Source organism: Anoplopoma fimbria, chromosome 12 (assembly GCF_027596085.1).
Source record: "Anoplopoma fimbria isolate UVic2021 breed Golden Eagle Sablefish chromosome 12, Afim_UVic_2022, whole genome shotgun sequence".
NCBI classification, from domain to species: Eukaryota; Metazoa; Chordata; class Actinopteri; order Perciformes; family Anoplopomatidae; genus Anoplopoma; species Anoplopoma fimbria.
In genome coordinates this window covers 12,067,638-12,085,915 of record NC_072460.1, presented here as the reverse complement: position 1 = coordinate 12,085,915, position 18,278 = coordinate 12,067,638, and the positions used below count along the sequence as shown (strand labels likewise).

The 18,278-nt window shown below is 39.0% G+C and overlaps 1 protein-coding gene across 1 annotated transcript; it reads right to left on the bottom strand.

The window, feature by feature from the left end:
• Positions 1-10,935: 10,935 nt before the first annotated feature.
• dclre1b (DNA cross-link repair 1B) lies at positions 10,936-15,816 on the bottom strand. Its single transcript, XM_054609408.1, has 5 exons — positions 15,694-15,816; positions 15,195-15,415; positions 14,504-14,669; positions 14,127-14,309; positions 10,936-13,766 (listed from the first exon to the last, which is right to left on the bottom strand). Exons 2-5 carry the CDS (start codon positions 15,390-15,392, stop codon positions 12,487-12,489), a joined length of 1,827 nt encoding a protein of 608 aa, XP_054465383.1. The 5' UTR covers positions 15,393-15,415; positions 15,694-15,816; the 3' UTR covers positions 10,936-12,486.
• Positions 15,817-18,278: the final 2,462 nt, after the last annotated feature.

The window sequence follows — 18,278 nt, the reverse complement described above, 5'->3', positions numbered from 1 at the left end:
TGCCACAATTCTGTCTCTGAGCTCCTTGGGCAGTTCCTTCGACCTCATGATTCTCATTTGTTCTGACATGCACTGTGAGCTGTAAGGTCTTATATAGACAGGTGTGTGCCTTTCCTAATCAAGTCCAATCAGTTTAATTAAACACAGCTGGACTCCAATGAAGGAGTAGAACCATCTCAAGGAGGATCAGAAGAAATGGACAGCATGTGAGTTAAATATGAGTGTCACAGCAAAGGGTCTGAATACTTATGACCATGTGATATTTCAGTTTTTCTTTTTTAATAAATTTGCAAGAATTTCTACATTTCTGTTTTTTTCTGTCAAGATGGGTTGCTGAGTGTACATTAATGCGAAAAAAAGGAACTTTTTCGATTTTAGCAAATGGCTGCAATGAAACAAAGAGTGAAAAATTTAAAGGGGTCTGAATACTTTCCGTACCCACTGTAAGTCAGGGCAGGTTTGCCAGTATAATGCTGCGTTCACAGGGTGTCAGTCATAATGTTAGTGGACGAGAGCAGGACAGTCAAATTAGGTTAGATGAGTAAACGGTAGACGCCATTGCCGTCCAATGTTAAAATTGTTTAATAGAATTACAACCGGATGTTACATGGCTCCCTCACATAAGAGAAAGTTGTTGAAGTGTGCAACACCATATTAAGAGAAACCTGAATTTTATAGCTACATGCATTTCTAGAATATTTACATAAAGAATTTATTTAAAGAAGAATCATTATATTTAATATCCTTTATTACATCACCATAGCAACACATTGTCAGTCCTACCTTTCCGTCAGACTTTTATCCCGGCCATCTGATTACATGCAGCATAAAACAGAAGGACGGATAACATTATGTTGTAGTTTGTTGTTTTTAGTTTACTGAATCAATTATTATCTTGGAGTTGAGCAGACTTTGATGTGAATTTATTATTTTTTAGGCTCAGCTATCTACATTTCCTTTTATTTTGATAGATCTGACTGTCAGTGTGAGGTCATAAATTAGAAAAGCTGCTGTCACGAGATTTTTATTGTAGCTTTGCGACAATCAACAAGATGGTTGATTTTTTTATCTACACATCTATCCCCCTGAGAGACTGGTGTCCAATCAGCGGCGAACGTTGTCCTCTCGCAGAATGTGTTCCCCTTAGAAATGTGTTTTTCTCCCCCTAATGAGATGCAGTGCTGACGCATCAAGCTGTCCACCTGGGGAGAGGGAGACAGCAGCTGGAGCCATAAATTACCAGCCTAAGATAGAGCCAACACCTCCCTCGCTCACCCACTTACTGCCTGAACAATAACCACTGACTGGCAGCCACGGAGAAAATCAACAGCTAATGACATAGAATTACACCCTATATGTAACGTTTCACATGTATAACATGCAAAGAAGTTCTGCTGAGATCTAATTGCACCAATCACTCTGGAGTTCTGGCAGGCAACATTTTATAAGCCAAATTAGATGTTGAAAAAACAGTTTCAGTTTTTCTGCTAAGCTAAATGAACCCAGTTTTAGTCTTTTAACTCTTGGTAAGAAAGCAAATAAGCGTATTACCCAAAAATATTTGTTTTAAATCATCAATTTGGTAAAATATATTTGTGTAGGCTTTTACAATCAGCCATGTGAACACACTAAAAGTATCTCAATGAGACAGTATGCCACTGCATGAATAAATGTATGTACAGGTGGTTGGCAATGCAAACTATGAACTGTAAAAAACATTTTATCTTCAGCAAGAATCCTATAAAGCTGAAAAATAACTATATATATATCTATATATATCTATATCTATATCTATATCTATATCTATATATATATATATTAAATCATCTAAAGGAATTCACTGAAATCATTTGATGCAGCTTGCAACTTTACATTTGGCAGAGCAATAATAAGTTTGTTTTTAACATACATAAATAAAGTGTGCATTTGGAAATTAATAAGGTTTGCTGTCAGTGTGGTCAGCAGCCACCAAAGGCCCCTCTGTCTGTTTTTAATCTGTTCAACAGGGCGGAAAGGGAGGTGTGCAGAAGCTACTCCCACTCTAATCAGAGACCAGTGTTGTCCGCGGTTTCAGTATTGACCTGGAAACCGACCAGAACCAGATCTCTTCACGGTATGTCACAGCACTTCCCAATTAAAACAGACTCCAGGTTCTCCAGCAGTAAGGTGGGCTGTTTCATGTCTGATTGTGGGTGGAACAACCTCCACCAATTTGTTGAGCTCAGGTCAATGGACACAAAAAGCAATTTTTCTTTAGATTTGGATTTGGAGTTATTGTGGGAGGGTTTCGTCACAGCTTCTACTCCTTACAGCTCCCATTAACTGCATGAAACAACTCTCTGTTGTAGCCTTTCTACTCTGCTGTTCAAAATTAACTCCACTCACCTCGGGGCTACACTTGCTCAGCAGCACAAATGCACTCACCACCACGATTCACCGGCTGCCGTTGTATTGGCTATAAATCATCATTAGGCCACCGATAAAGATATTACAAGAATGAGTGAGTTTCCAGTGCACTGTAATGGAGCCAGAGTGGAGCAGTAGATGGTTTCTCATCACCACCAATGGCTATTGGGGATTTATCAGCTGGGAGAACCGGTCGTATTAAAAATAAGTGTGATGAAAAGAAACAAAAACAACTCATATTTCTTGTAACTGTTCCTTCTACATTAAAACAAACTGAAGAATGGTGATATTTGGTTTGGAATAGTAACCTTCATCACATCAATGAATATCAAGTCTTCTGCGTTGAAAGGATGAAATCTGACATTAAAGCACTAACTCACTGACCACACACATTAATAACACCAACAAATAAAGAATGTATAAGATCTGAGTACCGACAGTATCACAGTGATGACTTCTCAGAAGACATGCTGAACATCATTACAGAGTGAGCCTTATTTACTGTTTGCTGCCGGCTGAAACAGCCAGTTCCTCATAAAAATGTATTCCTATTACAGACAAAAACAACAATGAATTTAAAAATGTCAGGGATGTTTTGGTGATTTTATTTGATTCTGCATGCCAGCGCACAACAGAGGAATACGGAGAAGGCAAATTACCGAGTCTGAATGCCAATGCACGTTTTAATTGCCTGTACGTTGAACAGGCCACTGCCTTTATGCTAGAATATATTAAGAAGTGAAACGAGACACCGTTTCACAAAAAGTATTTTTTTTAAGCAAAAATGCCCCAAAAAATGTCTGACTCCAGCTTTTCAAATATGAATATTTAGTATCTTTTAATCTCTCTGATAGAAAACTTAATATTATTTGGGTGCTGAAAATTGTGATCTTACAATTTAGTAGACCAATTAGTCAAGAAAATAATCATCAGGTTAACTGATAATTAAAATAATTGTTAATTCCTGCCTTAAATACATTTTTATATGATACATATATTATTATATATTTATATGAGAGGGAAAGAGAGTGAAGGTTGATGTAGCTTCACACAAGCTTAAAATAAAATATATTATTTCATACAAATGAGTGCAACACAGCGTACTTTACTGTTATGAAAAATGAAAGATAGAAAAGGGATCAAGATATGATTTCCCTTTCTTGGCTGAATTATTAGACTACAAAGTCGCCACACGATGAGTTATTAAATATTTATGAATTGCAAAAAAATCTTTTGGGAAAAAGGGGGGAGAATCATGAAAATAAAGTATTCTAAAAAAATAACATTAATGTTTTTATGGACTATATGGAAATTACTTGGATGGGATGGGACTAGGAAGAGATTCTAAAAATAAAAATCCATCTCCTTCCTCATTAACATCCCATCCATGTTTAAAATAATTGAGCTGATAAAACTCGGGAGACCCCAGTTACTTTCCTGTTTGCAGCCAACAGTCAATATTTTAGTTTTTTGAGCATAACCACCAGACTTCCATAACCTGAAAGTAAAAGTTCACCCCAAAAATACTATATTTAAATTGTAGTTAGTATTGCTCACCTCCTGAGGCTCCCTGAAAAAGATTTCTATCAAATGTTAAGGAGGGCAGAGCTCCCAAACAGCCTTAGACAAAAGCCAAAAAAACATCAAAAAAGGTTATAAAGTCTCTCGTATCCAGTTTTGGGCACTTGGAAATCCAACCACAACTATTTTCGCCAAACTATCGCAAAACAAATTTTCAGATCATTCTCTTGTGAATACATGCACACAACAAATACCTTCAAAGGACATGCTTTGGTTAGCAATGGATCATTGAGTAGGTCACGGGCTGATTGCTTAGCCCCCGGAAGTGCCGCTTGCAGTGTTGTCAGGAACCGGTCATTGCTTGGTTCAAGGGAAGTGAAGACACATTCATTGTAACATTAGTATCTCAGCATTCAGCAGCAAAGGTGAATTGCAGTCAATGAGCCTGTAAAGGCCCGCTGCAGATTACCTTCTGGATTTAGGACGTTTGCAGAGCCCTGAGGCCGGGGTATGAACCTTGTAGCTTAACTCATTTCTTTCATTTTGCTGATAATTTTGGACAATTGTAGAATAGTGTTAAAGTCTGACTGTTCCAGTTAACTTAGATGAGATCAGGTAGGCAGTACCTCTGCAGTCCACTAGATGGTTCTGCTCTGAGGCTCACCAGTGGTTGAGATTAGAGGCACTAGGAACCATTTTAAATGGAGGCTTCCCCCTTCACGCATAACACTCCTCCACGCCCAGTAATCTGATATCAGATCTGGAGCAGGCTGGCTTTAAAAGGTTGTGGAAATGGGTGGTTGTACTCTATAGATGGCTGTTACATCTCCAAAAGTGCTGATGCTGCCAGCAGCCATAAACCATTTCAGTGGTGAAAACCATTCACTGGTTGGTGCGTGCCACTTAGCAAAAGGCTGAAAAGTGCACACAATGTTCAGCTTTACCAGGCCTGTCAAGCAATAAAAAAGGCTTTGGAGATTTCACATAAGTGAAAGTAGGTGGTAGCTTCACGTAGTGTTCAGATAATACTTCCTACACTGACAGCTGCTCTCTCTGCTGCGCCCCCTGCATGCATTTACTACACACCTCAGATTACCTCTTCAGTGACTCAGAGCTAGGACTGTAATCTCTGTGGCTTGAGGGGATGGAGAAGAGGAGGCAAGTTAAAGAGAATATACGAGAGGGAGGGGATGATGAAGGAGAGGTAGGCGAGTGGTGACATTAAAAAAGAAAGATAGAGAGGCATCTGAGGGGAAGAAAAGCTGACAGGTTAAGGGAGGATAGAGAGGGAGAGGGTGGAGGGCTGGAACAAGGAGTAAAGTAGATTAGGAAGAGCACAGAGGAGGGAGACAGCGGGAGAGAGCATGAGGACACAGACGGAGAGAGGAGTCCCCCATCGGGAAGCACTGTCCTGTGAGTCATCCACAAACAGCTGGATCTGGGCCTGTGTAAACCAGACTCCCTTCTATGGTCTTATGGGATAATAAAAAAAGAGAGTGTGATGAATGAATGTAGAAAAAACAAGTCTCAAGGCTTCCTGATTACGGCCCTTTTGATGTGAAAGAACGTGAAGAATGTGTTAGATTGTTCACTATGCTGCTGTTGATCCTTGTAACGCTCAAAATCTTGACACATGCAGAAATTTGATGTGTTTCCAGGATGAGGCTGAGCATTGTTGTTAATGATGGTTTGTGCGAAATGATCCTAGTTTTTTAAAAGTCACAAAGCAACAGCTACATTCCTTTTTTTTTTTTTTTTGCTGGAGTTTGGCAGCTTTCACCAAATCCTCCTTTTCTCTCTTCTCTCCAGTCAGCAGAGATGTTTTGGGACTGCTGTGTTCATCTCATAGTTGTGTGTTTACCCTCTCAGAAGACACACAAACAAAAACATTGCCATATGTGTGTATTTAACCCCTCACATACAAACACTGGCAGAGGCAACCGAAATAGCAGTAGACTGTGAGCAAAAAGATAACACCCTCTGCTGCTGTGTGGGTGTGACACAGCTCAGCTTCATCAGCCCGACTCTCTGCGACAGTGTAGGAAAGAGGGACTCAGAGAAACAACTACAAAGTGCATTTTGAGACGTGTAAATGGAAATGAAATGAGGAAAAAGGTTTTCTCTGAGTTGAAAAGCCGCTCTGTTGCTCCTTGGTGTTGCCTCCTGGAAAGTCTTTGTTTCAGCTGTGTAAAGTTGACCTCTTCATCCTCTTCTTCAGATCAATGTGATGATTCACTGGGATGATTAATCCTTCTCCATCATGGATGAATGTACCTTTAAACCTCACAAACCCAGCCTTGTGGAAAATACAATAATTTGCATGTTAGCAATATTTTCTAACCCACCTTATTCTACTAAGAGCAAGATGAGGAAAAATTGCCCCATGTTAGAATAATTCTGATTATTTATTCAGAGTTATGGTAGTGATGCTGAAAAGCCACGTACATGTATAAGTTGTCTAAAGCTGCGGTTACATTTGTATTTCAATGCGACTTTTGTGATCGGATGCGACAGATTGGAAATCAGCATCTGCATATGTTTGTCCACACCTCACTGTGACCTGCGTGATGGATAGTGATTGGTTATATTTTCTGCTTACTATTTGTCCCTGGAGTATAAGTAGACCTGTTTGATTGAGGAATAGCTGTGATACCGGGTGATGTAAATTCTTCACGAAAAACAGTTCTTTTTAAAGCTTTTTTATTTTAAGAATCAGGAAATGTTTGGTTTTCATCAGCAGTAACTTATGATGTTATATGTGAGCTTGCATGGTGGGTTTTATCATATTATTAGATATTTTCAATATAAGTTTTATGCATTTTACTATGTATTTTATGTTACTATTATCTGTAACCTTCCAGCTACAGGGGCCAACTGCCAACACCTCAGTTTCCCACCAAACTCCAAGTTATAAAACCACAAGTGTTGCCGTTAAGAAATGTGTAAAAAGATGTCTGAATGGAAAGCTAAAAGTAATAGGTAAATGGTCGAAATGTCCTTGTATCACTCAAAGTTGTTTTACTAGTATGAATGAAAACTTGATTGAAAATAAAAAGAGAGACAAAGTCTAAACACACAATTACATTGTCTTCTATGGGTTTATTCCTAATTGTTGACCAGTGGCGCATGAAGCAAAGAAAAGTCAGACTTCTGAGTATAGAATTCAGATGAAAATACCTGGATCTTCCTCTTCCATGGACGCCATAGAGCGCTCAAGCGTTTTCTTTAACCCGCCTCACAGCCCTCGGTCCAGTCTCTGTCTCAGGCTCATTAAACATGAACGGAGGAATACAAAGACTCTGGATTTGGCTGTGCATTTACAATTAAAAAACCTAATGAGTTAAACAAGGGCTATTCAAGTGTTCATACTAGGAATTGAATTCATGTCCAAATAAAGTTACAGATGTCTCTTTCCCCATGTAAGTCTATGGGAAAAAGGTCTCTCTTGACAGACCTGGGAATTGTATTGTATGTTTGGCCACCATGAAAAATATGCTTCAAGCCTCGCTCTTCCTGGGAGGCTTTGGTTGTGTCTGACAAGCCAGTGCATGGACCCATCAGCGTCCTGTGTGTGTGTGTGTGTGTGTGTGTGTGTGTGTGTGTGTGTGTGTGTGTGTGTGTGTGTGTGTGTGTGTGTGTGTGTGTGTGTGTGTGTGTGTGTGTGTGTGTGTGTGTGTGTGTGTGTGTGTGTGTGTGTGTGTGTGTGTGTGACACAGAGAGGTGACTGTTTATTCAAACAACAATGGCAGCTTCTGAAGATGATGCAATAGCGTGAGTTATATTACAACTTGAGAGTATTTCTTCATTGAAAGAAGAGCACTGTATGATTTTATGAAGGCCACACTATTTATCATTGAGCGGTTCTTGAACCCATCAGACTGAATTTTCTTTTTATCCCCCTACCAATGACAGATGAAGACAGGCTGTATTTTCTTCATGACTGCGTCAAGTCATGCCAAGTGCTGTCAGCAGTGGCGTAACGGGTGGTTGATTTGTTTTGTTTTTATTTAGCTTTTATTGCAAGACGAGAAAATACATAAACAAAACAACAAGATGACGACAAAAACAGTAAATACAGTCCAGCTAACATTATGTAGTCAGTGTATTGGAGGTTTGTGTGTGTGTGTGTGTGTGTGTGTGAGTTTGAGCTATGTGAAAAGAAAGGAAAGACAATAAAAAAATATATATTTATAAAAGAGCAAATAACAAAACAAAATAATAACATCATTAAACATGTGCTCTTAAAACTGTAAAAATAACACAAAAATAAATAATGTTAACCTAGTTGATTTGTGGGCCGTACTGATCCACCCACACCCCAAACGATTCGGCATGCTGGGACACTGTAACATTTATAATTTTGACTTTGGGACGCTTGAAATTAGTTTTCGGGGCATAAAAAAATAATGGAGCCTTGTACACCAGCTGCTATAACAAGAAAACAACAAAAACGATCCGTATGGCTCAGCTAATATTGGCAATTGGCGGCATAAAAACTTGATTGCGGCATTTCTATGTTTAATTTGCTCCCTTTTTTTCTGCTTCTCAACACCGTGATACGATCTGAACCGTGAGTATCAGCTGAATCTTCTTACTAACACACTGAAATACAAAATAAGGAAGAAAAAAAAAAAGAACCTTGACACTCACATTAAGATGGACAGTCAACACTTCCAAAACAATGCAGTTGTTGAAACATCCATGAAGAAATGATGCACAGATCCTGTTCAAAGAGGCAGGGAGATTCCTGTGTTATATACAGTAGTTGTGAATCTGGAGAGCCCCTGCGATTAAGTGCTTCAACACCCAAAACAAAGGCTTGGTGTGCTCGTCTATCATGTGAATTAACTTTTTTTATTTGTGGGTCTTGAGTGGAAGCATATTGAGTCCCTAGTAAGAGTTGAAGAATGTACTAAGAGCACTTACTGGAACAGGGCTGTAAATTGCACAGCCGAATCCTTCATTTCTTCTTTACAATGCAAAGAGAAAAGAAAAACACTGCACTGTGATCCTGGTGTTGATTTAGTTGCCAAATGTCATATTCCTTGCCCAGCACTTCTTGCTGCAGGTAGAATAGTTGGATATATGATGGCAGAGTCGGTGCCATCAGACCACCATCCTTAATGGAAATATTAACTTGCAGGGAGAGTTGACGGACCATTGCAATAGTCACCTCATTCTAGACAGCTTTACTCGGGTAAAGGGGCTTGGCCTCGCAGGTAGCAGCTTCCTGATGATTTCCACTTTGAAGTAATGGAATGTGGGAGAAATCCATTACTTTAGCCCCAATACCCTGCTGGGATGCTGGTGGGGGTATGTGACACTCCATTTCTTCTCATTTCCCAGCCTCACTGCCAGAGGTTTATATTATCTCATTGTGTAAAAGTTTCCCCCCCTCAAATTATCCTTTTGTCACAAATATGTTTTTGTTTTTTGCAGTTTGCAGCACCTGCTTAAAATAGAGTTTGGGGCTTTAGGGAAAAGGAAGGCGGTGTAAAATATGCAGGAATCTAAATGCAAATGATATCTCAGTTCGTCACCCTACTGTCATATTCAAGAAATATTACAACTGACTATTATGTAAGCAAACTAAAAAAATCCATTCTTTTGCTATTTTAGTCCTGGAGTCATATGACCTGGAGTCATATGACCTGGGGTCCTTGTAGAGCTGTTCCTGTGAGGAAGGAGGGGCATCTCACTGGCTGTAACTGCTACATGTGAGAGGAACCCTGTCGCACTCAGACATCATCAGTGGATGACTGTAAGTACATTTACTCAACTACCATATTTTAATATAATTTTAAGGTATTTGTACTTTATTTGAGTATTTTCTTTTCATGCCGGTTTATACATCTTCTACAATTCAGAGAGAAATGTTGTCTTTTTACCTCTATTATATTTATTATTATTATTATGTTGTTATAGATTGAACTACGTAAAAATGAATTGGGAGCTATTGTTATAATTGTTAAAGAAAACAATTCATGTAAAAAATCCCTTTTACCTTTATTATTATTTTGTGCGCAAGTAATGTCACTTCTTTCTTTTAAAATAATCGATTTATGATGAAAATTATATTAATACTAATTGAGAGTTTAGTCCTTTATGTAAAACAGTTATTAGTTGTAGTAAATGAGTCCCAGCCAGCTCCACCTCAAGCAGCTGCAAACCTCAAATACACATTAAAAGTAAATAATAATCTAATGATCTGTTATAAGTAAATTTTTCTGGTTATACTGTTTCCTATGTAACACTTTCAATGCAGGATTTACATGTATTTTTACTACTTTATGATTTTTCACTACTGTTCATCTTCAGTTTTATGACTTGTCAGAAGTCCCCCCTCCTTCACGAAGGAGCCGTTCTTTCAGCCTTTACGAGCCTGTTGGCAGCTCACGTCAATCTGACGACCCACTGATGGCGACTTTGTGACGTCTCAGCATGATGCCGGTCAGCTTTCTAAACGTCACACAGAGACTACTTTTTTAGTAGTCCAGAATTCTAACCTCAACATTGTAAACATATAAATACACAGTTTTTGAACAATGCAGTTATACCTTTACATTAAGAGCATAGCAGGCTTCTGTTTATTTTATGAGAGAATCTGCCTTTTTGTGGATGTGCTAATTGTATATAAATTTGTATTATCTTTATAAAATCCACAGAGAGACAATGGCATTTTGTTGAGGGATGAGTCATTACTGCTCAGCATGCTTTTCCCTTCCAAATATACATCAGGGTTTTTTTGGTGCAGGACCAGACATGCTGCAGAAACTTAAAACCCTAATTAAGTGAGAAGCAAAACATTGAGTAAAAGCATCTGCTGATTTTTTGAATAAACTACTGCCATCTTATGGAGGAATGACAACATTGCAACAGGAAGCAGCTGTGAAGTCTTAGCTTAAAAACAGAAGATGCTGACAAAAATCTCAGTGTGTGGATTTCTTTAGTTATCAGGCTTAAAAGAAAGGGACACCACAACACATTCATTTGAAAATAAATGGGCAATTTATTGGGGAAACAATCCGCACATAAGGAGTAATGAACATAAATATTACAGTTTTACCTTTCCTTGAAAAGAAAGACATTAATCTTTCTGAAGAGGAACATGTTGATTTTTTTTTAAACAAACAATGCTGCTACACTTTTAAATATGAAATCATTATATATATATGCAGTAATTAATCACATGAAGCATAGGTCTCCTATTCATTTTATAATACATTTACAGAAAGGTTACATTGTAATATGTGGCTGTGTCTAGTTATTTGTATAAAACACATCCAAAAGTAAACAAGCAAAGTGTTGCTGAACAATGTTCACAGGTATGAAAGAGTTATAAAGTACAGTAGTTCAACAGGTAAGATGTGGGATTAAAACTTTCATAGTAAATTTACAAAGGGCAGCCGAGCTGCACACAGCGGGTTTGCGTCACGTCTAATCAGAACATGTAAAAAGATTAATAGCAGCTACTTTTGCGGTTGGCAAAGGTGGACATGGGGAACAAAAACAACTATGAAACGCACATTAACAGAATTAAATCAGAAGCCATCATGCATTACAATACACATACATGTTTTTAAGAGTTTTTTGCCCCTTAACCAATATACTTGGATTGTTAATCAATATGACGAGTAACTTAAGAAATGTTTTCACACTGATCTATCTGCAGCAGTTGACTAACAAATAAAGAACACTGCCACAGCTGCTTAAGGATATTTAAGGAAACACTTTATTTTGAACAGTATCTTCTCAAACCGCTTACAGTTATAAACAAAGATAATCACAGAATTTTTTTTCTTCATTATAAAGTTCCTCTCGATGCAAAACAAATACAGGCGATACCAAAATCACCATTTACCTTTAATACCTTGAGACTGACACCAGTTTTGAGTATCTCACAGTTGAGCTGAGGAATAAGGCCATACTCTAACACAGTGGAAATATACAAATGAAAGTGAAAAAGGCAAATCTAACATATGAATAATTTTCAACTGCTCAAAATAAAGAATGGAAAAGCAACCGCTGTTTCAAAACAGGTGCTTCTCGAGGCAAAAAAACAGAAAAAGGCAAAAACAACAGAAAAAACAGAAGTAACTAGCTTACTGGCCTATATTTGTGGTAATGTGACTTCCCAAACATTCATTACAGACTACTGTAAGCTGTGCATTAGCCCCAACCAAGTATACCAGTAAAAAAAAATAACTGGTTATTTTCTTCCATTACAACAAAATAAATTAGTTTTTATTATTTATTTTTTAACTAAAGAAAGCTGCCCTGGCATACGTGTCCATGAGGCCAAGGATTCCATGATTAAAAGGTGGGGCAAAGGTAAGTCACTTCACAGGTCGGGTTCCAAACACAAACTCCTGACCTTCTGATCACAAGCCTGCTTTTCTAAACTCCAGGCCACACATACAAAATGATATAAATAAGGAAATTGCCAATGAAAAATTGTATTTTGACTTTAAAGTGCTCTTCTTTAAACACACAAACACGCACACACAAAAAGGTCTCTAAAGCGAGGCAAAACTTGAATGTCAGGTCACATTATTTGTCTTAGACGTCATTTTCTCGCATATCATAGATAGGACAGAGAGAAAACTTCTTCACAAAGCTCTGCTGCAAGAGGCCACACACCTTCATGTCCTCCTCTGAAAAGGAGAGAGCCTTTAAAATACTGCTTTCAAGCTCCTCCATATACTCCTGCTTCAGATCAGTCTGTGAGCTAAATGAAGAGCAGGAATCATTACCGGGGCTTCTCTGCAATGTTGTCACAATGTTGTTAAGTTGGTCATTTGACATTATGTCGCTGACCTGATCAATTCCATGTCCACTGTGCTGACTCATACTATTGCCCACTGACAATGTGTGGTTGTCATGAACATTACCATGTCTGTTAGGCTGGCTGCTGTAATTTTCATTTGAATCTGTCTCATTGATTATTTTGGCACTGGTTTCAAAAAGCCCTCTTGTCTTCCTGACAGACTTCAAGGAAGCGTTGGTGTTTGTCACGATCTCCATTGGAGCAAAGTTGCTCTGGCTGAATTGACTGAAAGGCACCGACTCAGCCATCACCAAATCTTCAGACACTGTTTGGACGATATTGAGGCTCCACATATCATCAGTCCCTCTTCTGTTCTTGTTAGGAGTGAGGTCCTTGCTCAGGTCGACAAGAATGCATTCAGAGTCCCTTTCACTAATTTCTGTGTCCATCTCTTCCTCAGAAGCATCCTGCTCCAGACCCTCTGCCTCCCAGGCTTCTTCGCATGACTTCCTCTGTTCTCTTATGGGAGACTCAAATACCACCCCTTTGGGAGCAAGAGGTTGGAGACGTCTGCGGCGTAGGCTTGTGTACACGGGTAAACTGTGTTGGCTCTCGGGCTGTCTCAACATGTAGTGTCGGACTGACTCAGGCACCAGGATTTCGTGGCGCTTTTTGCTGGGAAGTAATGCAGAGAAACTTCCAGGTACATGTTTTCCTACAATGGGTACAAGGGAGGTAGGTTTAAGTGCAGAGACAAAATCCTCCAGCTCTTGGTAGGAGGAGTGGTCGGAGTACGGCACGACATGGACGTTGGGGTGAAAAGAGACCAGGGGCCTGCTGGTGGGAAAGATGGCCAAAGTGGGTTGTTTTTTGTTCCACTGGTGTAAAGAGGCAGAGCAAATCTCTGACTGACCCACGGCTCGGATACGACCGGCTTCTGGCTCAGTGGTGAAGACGTCAGGCAGCTCCAGTGCCTTGAGGGTTTCCATCCTCTCAAAGCTCACCTCAATCCAGGTTTTAAACTCTATCGCCAGCTCTACCAGCAGAGATTCTTTTCCAAGTGCGTAGAGGCCTGCAAGGCAGCGTAAGAGAGCATGAGGGTCTGTCTCAGCTGATGTCACAAAAGACAGTGCAGCTTTTTGCTAACCGGCAAACCAAGATCATTTTCAGATTAGCGTGAATTAAACCTTGATTGAATCACTTTTTAAAACTTGTGAAGGGGTGTGACAATAGAAACATGTGTCAAAAACAGCACACTTAGCCACTGTGAAAGAAAAAATAATAATATGATTTAAATAAAGCCAAAGACTTGCTGACATAAAGAGAGCTGTAAGTATATCATTTCTGACAGTGGTGAGAACTTATATGTTTATCCTGTTGAGATGAAGAGAAAGTATAGAAAGGATGTTTAGAAAGGTCTAAATAAAATTACCTATGACAACATTGTGGTTGGGGTATCTACGGATGATCTCTTTGATTTGTTGAGTGGCTCGCTGTCTGGAGGGGAGGGTGCGGTTGGGGTCACAGTTGGTGTTGTCCAGGTACAGGACATCTATAGTGGTGTTTGTCCTCAGGCAAGGTTCACGCAACATGGAGGGAGTATATCTGAAGTCACCTGAAATTAATAATTGTCAATGCTTTCAGTTACTTGATTCTGTAATTGATAAAAACCTGCACTTGTTTTAAGTTATATGATATAAATGATGATGTTGGAAAGCAAAAGCAAAATAATGAGACATAAAAAGAGTTTTTGTTCTACATCCTAGAAGCATCAGATAAAATGTGTTGCCCATGCATTCAGACACTGACCCGTGTAAAGGATAGAGCCAAAGTAGCCTTCAAAGAGAAACATGACAGCCCCTGGACAGTGGTTGGCGTCTATCAGTGTGACTGTCAGCTTCTCCTTGCCGATGTCATCCAGTGGCAACAGGTAAGGCTCATCTAGCTCTAACGGATGGATCCACTGTTCTTTCACCTGATCAAAATGAGAAATGATCAGCAGAAGAAATCGCAATACAGCAATATATCTACTGTTGTTCTCAACCAGGGCAACCCTACGATCCTTATTTGCTTCTGAAATATATGCAACACATAGCAAAGGCTTTGAATAATTTTACCAGGACATATATGTTGAAAAAGTGAAAGAGGACTGCCATCCATTTTGTGTACTGAAAATGATTATTGGGCCCAAGGACAGTTCAGTGAATATTGACTAAACCCTCTGACCTTTTAGGAATTAGAGTGGCTTTGTAGAGCCATAAGAGACTGGGTTGTCACAGAAAAATAAACTTAATATTTTTGCACTGCAAAACAGGTGTGAGCACAATTCAAACCAAATATGGATGCAAAAATTGTGATTTTTTATTTACAAAGTCAGCACCCCTTTGTCTAGGACACAGATGCCTGACCAGTTGTTCTAATGAGCTTGCAGAAATAACTTGACATTTTAAATTGGTGGTATTTTAATGAGTCAAAGTACACACGTTCGTGTTTCCCTCACCTGCAGTTTGAGTCTGAGCAGAGCGGCGGTGGTTGGGGAGCAGTAGATGGGCCGGTTGCTCCAGGTGGAGGTCAAACCCACCGTGTGGTCGCTGTGCATGTGGGACAGGAAAAACAGCCGTGTGCCTGGACACTTCCGCACATGCCAGAAGTCAACGGCCAGCGGGGTGTGAGGGATGACTTTCCCGTTGACAGACATTGTCTGAGGTTCAGCTGGATGTCCTGCAACCAAACAGGTGAGCTAAAAACTGTCACAAGACGGACGATTACTTGGTGTCTCTTTAACGGCCTCTCGTGTTATTTGGAGACTCGCACAGTAATCTCACTTAAAGGCTGTGGAAACGTGTTGTGAAGTTAGGTTTCATTCAGTGTACATGGCACAGCAGGTCAAATATATCGGTGATAACGAGATGCAACAACAACAACAACAATGTGGCTAGCTCTAGTTAGCATTAAACACTTGCTTCATTATTAGGCATTTATAAAATATCTTATCCAACCTGGGACATCCCATGCAGCTGGCCGTCGTTACATGTTCTGTCACACTGCTAACAGCAGTTTATGGACCCCGCCATTTCTGTTTTCAAGTTAACACTCAACGCCCCTTTCATACATGTGTGACGTATGCGCCTTTTTTCTTCTTCTTCTTCTTCTTCTTCTTCTTCTTCTTCTTCTTCTATGGTATTCTACTGCTGTTGTGTCATACTGCCCCCTGGAGGTTGTACCATGGTGGGTCCCATGGGCGGCTCACAGCGGCTGGACAGGTAGCGAATCTGTTCTGTGATGAAAACAACATAAAAGTAGATGACGATGACAGTAAATTACATACAAAAATATGACTCACTGTAAATCATACTTCTGAAATTCACTGATTGAGTTTTAAGTCAAATTTAGGATTTAAAATGTTTTCAAGACCATTTGATTTATAATTGGGACATAACGTATATATTTTATCGTTTCTAATTTTTTCCAAATTTTTCCTGTTGGAAATGGTTTTCCATATATTTATTACCTTTCGTTTCATTTTTTTTTTAATCCCTAATAGCGTTAAAGAGAGAAAACTCACCAATATCTTTGCAAGAAATGAGGAATATAAACCTAAAAAATGCTGAATTATTGGAAACCAAATTAAAAACAAAAGAGAGGGACAACCACTGATTGCATCTTCATTTTTCTGGTTTCTAATTTTGAAAGATTTTCTGTTTTTTTAAGCTTTTTTAGATACCAGTAAAACTCTCTATTTGTCCTTTTTCTAAATAAGTAAAAGCCAAATGTCAGAACTAATAATCCACAATACCTCAAAAATATACACTATTGAGGGACTTTATTGATCTGCAAAGAGGTGGGTAATTAGTCAATTTCAAGAAAGGAGCATCGCCTTCCAACTGATTGAATTGTTGTTTGCATCCAGAAGATGGCGCCAAGAGAGAGGAAACGGTTCAATTCGATTTACTTTTGCTAAATAGAAAATGAGTCGACAGTACATTTCTTTTTAAGCTGCCCATATTTGAGAGATTCAGAAAAAATATCAATATTATTTGTCCACCAAATTCAGAAAAGCAACATATCCCTTCAATTCGATTTATACTTTGATTCATTTCAGAAAACAAAAGGCGTATGCTTTTAATACATGGCCTATTTTACACCATGATATTTATATCCACAGGATGACATAAAAACAAGTCTTGAAGCTTTCTCACTGTATATGCAAGCTTATTTCTTCTATTACAGAAAATAAAAAAGCAGTACAATGTATAAAATAGTTTTCATCCAATTGTGATACTGGATGATGGATCGCTTCCTCCTAAAAACATTGGCTAACTCATCTGGCATAGAGGTTTTATAAACTCATAAAATCCTGTATGTAATTGTCCTGAACATCATCACATCCAGGTCTTTGTAATATTTGTATATTAGTAATTCTTTCAATATACTAAGGGGGGGGGGGTACTGCTAAATTGGGGCGTTGCTATGGTGACAGCAATCCATTGTAGCCCTTCCTATCCCTATGTTTGCACACTACTCACTTTTCAGGATTATACCTGGGATCCCTGCTTATTCAGATTCCCCTCATATCGCACAGCTTGCATCCTCTCCTGGTATCCAGAGGCACATTAATCATGCTCTGCTTTCAGTTAATTATCTATTTTCCCAACACAGACACACACACACACACACACACACACACACACACACACACACACACACACACACACACACACACACACACACACACACACACACACACACACACTGTGGCAACCTTATGCTATAGATGAAATGGCGATTTACTGAACGAGAATGGGCTGAGCAGTCAAGGTTCCCTGATTCACATCTTATGCTTTGTGATACGTTACACAGCTGGATGCCCTTGTAGATTATTGCACAAAGTGGGAGGCAACTTTATACAGTCAAGAGACAAGACGGCAAGTAATTGACAATTTTTACCTAACTGTATGACACTTCAACTTCGCCGTGTTTATAAATTATTTCCCTTTCTTATGCTTCATTTTTAGTAGTTTTGACCTTACTTTTATACTTACAAATATATTTTGCCTTTGGCATATAAATAGTGAGTACAGTTCTACCTGGCACATACAGTAAAAAACAGCTACAGTACAATAGCAGTGCTTCAGTTAAAATTCAAACATATGGAAAATAGTCCTAATATATAGATCCGTATGCCCAGACTCCGCTATCGGAAGGGGTTTAAAGAAGAGTAGTACTGCACCCAGGAAAATAATATGTAACCGTATAGATAGTATTGTATCCATTATGAGTCAGAAACATTTGAACACTTCTGCAAATGATCAAGCATCTTCATTAAGACTTAAAATCTTAGTCCAAGTTGTTCCTTTTTCTTAACCAGTACATTATATACACACAAACAAGGTGAAATACTTAAAACTCCAGATAAATATGAATAGCGCACAGTGGTAAGATTAAAAACAGCAGCATTTTCTACATTCGTCAAGGCAAAGGTTACTAAGGTCAGGAGGATGAGTTGTCTTCTCTGTCATGTTGTTATGCATATGAGAAAAACAAAAGTGCTGTCAGACAGCAGCAGTGGTGCTGCAAAGGCAGA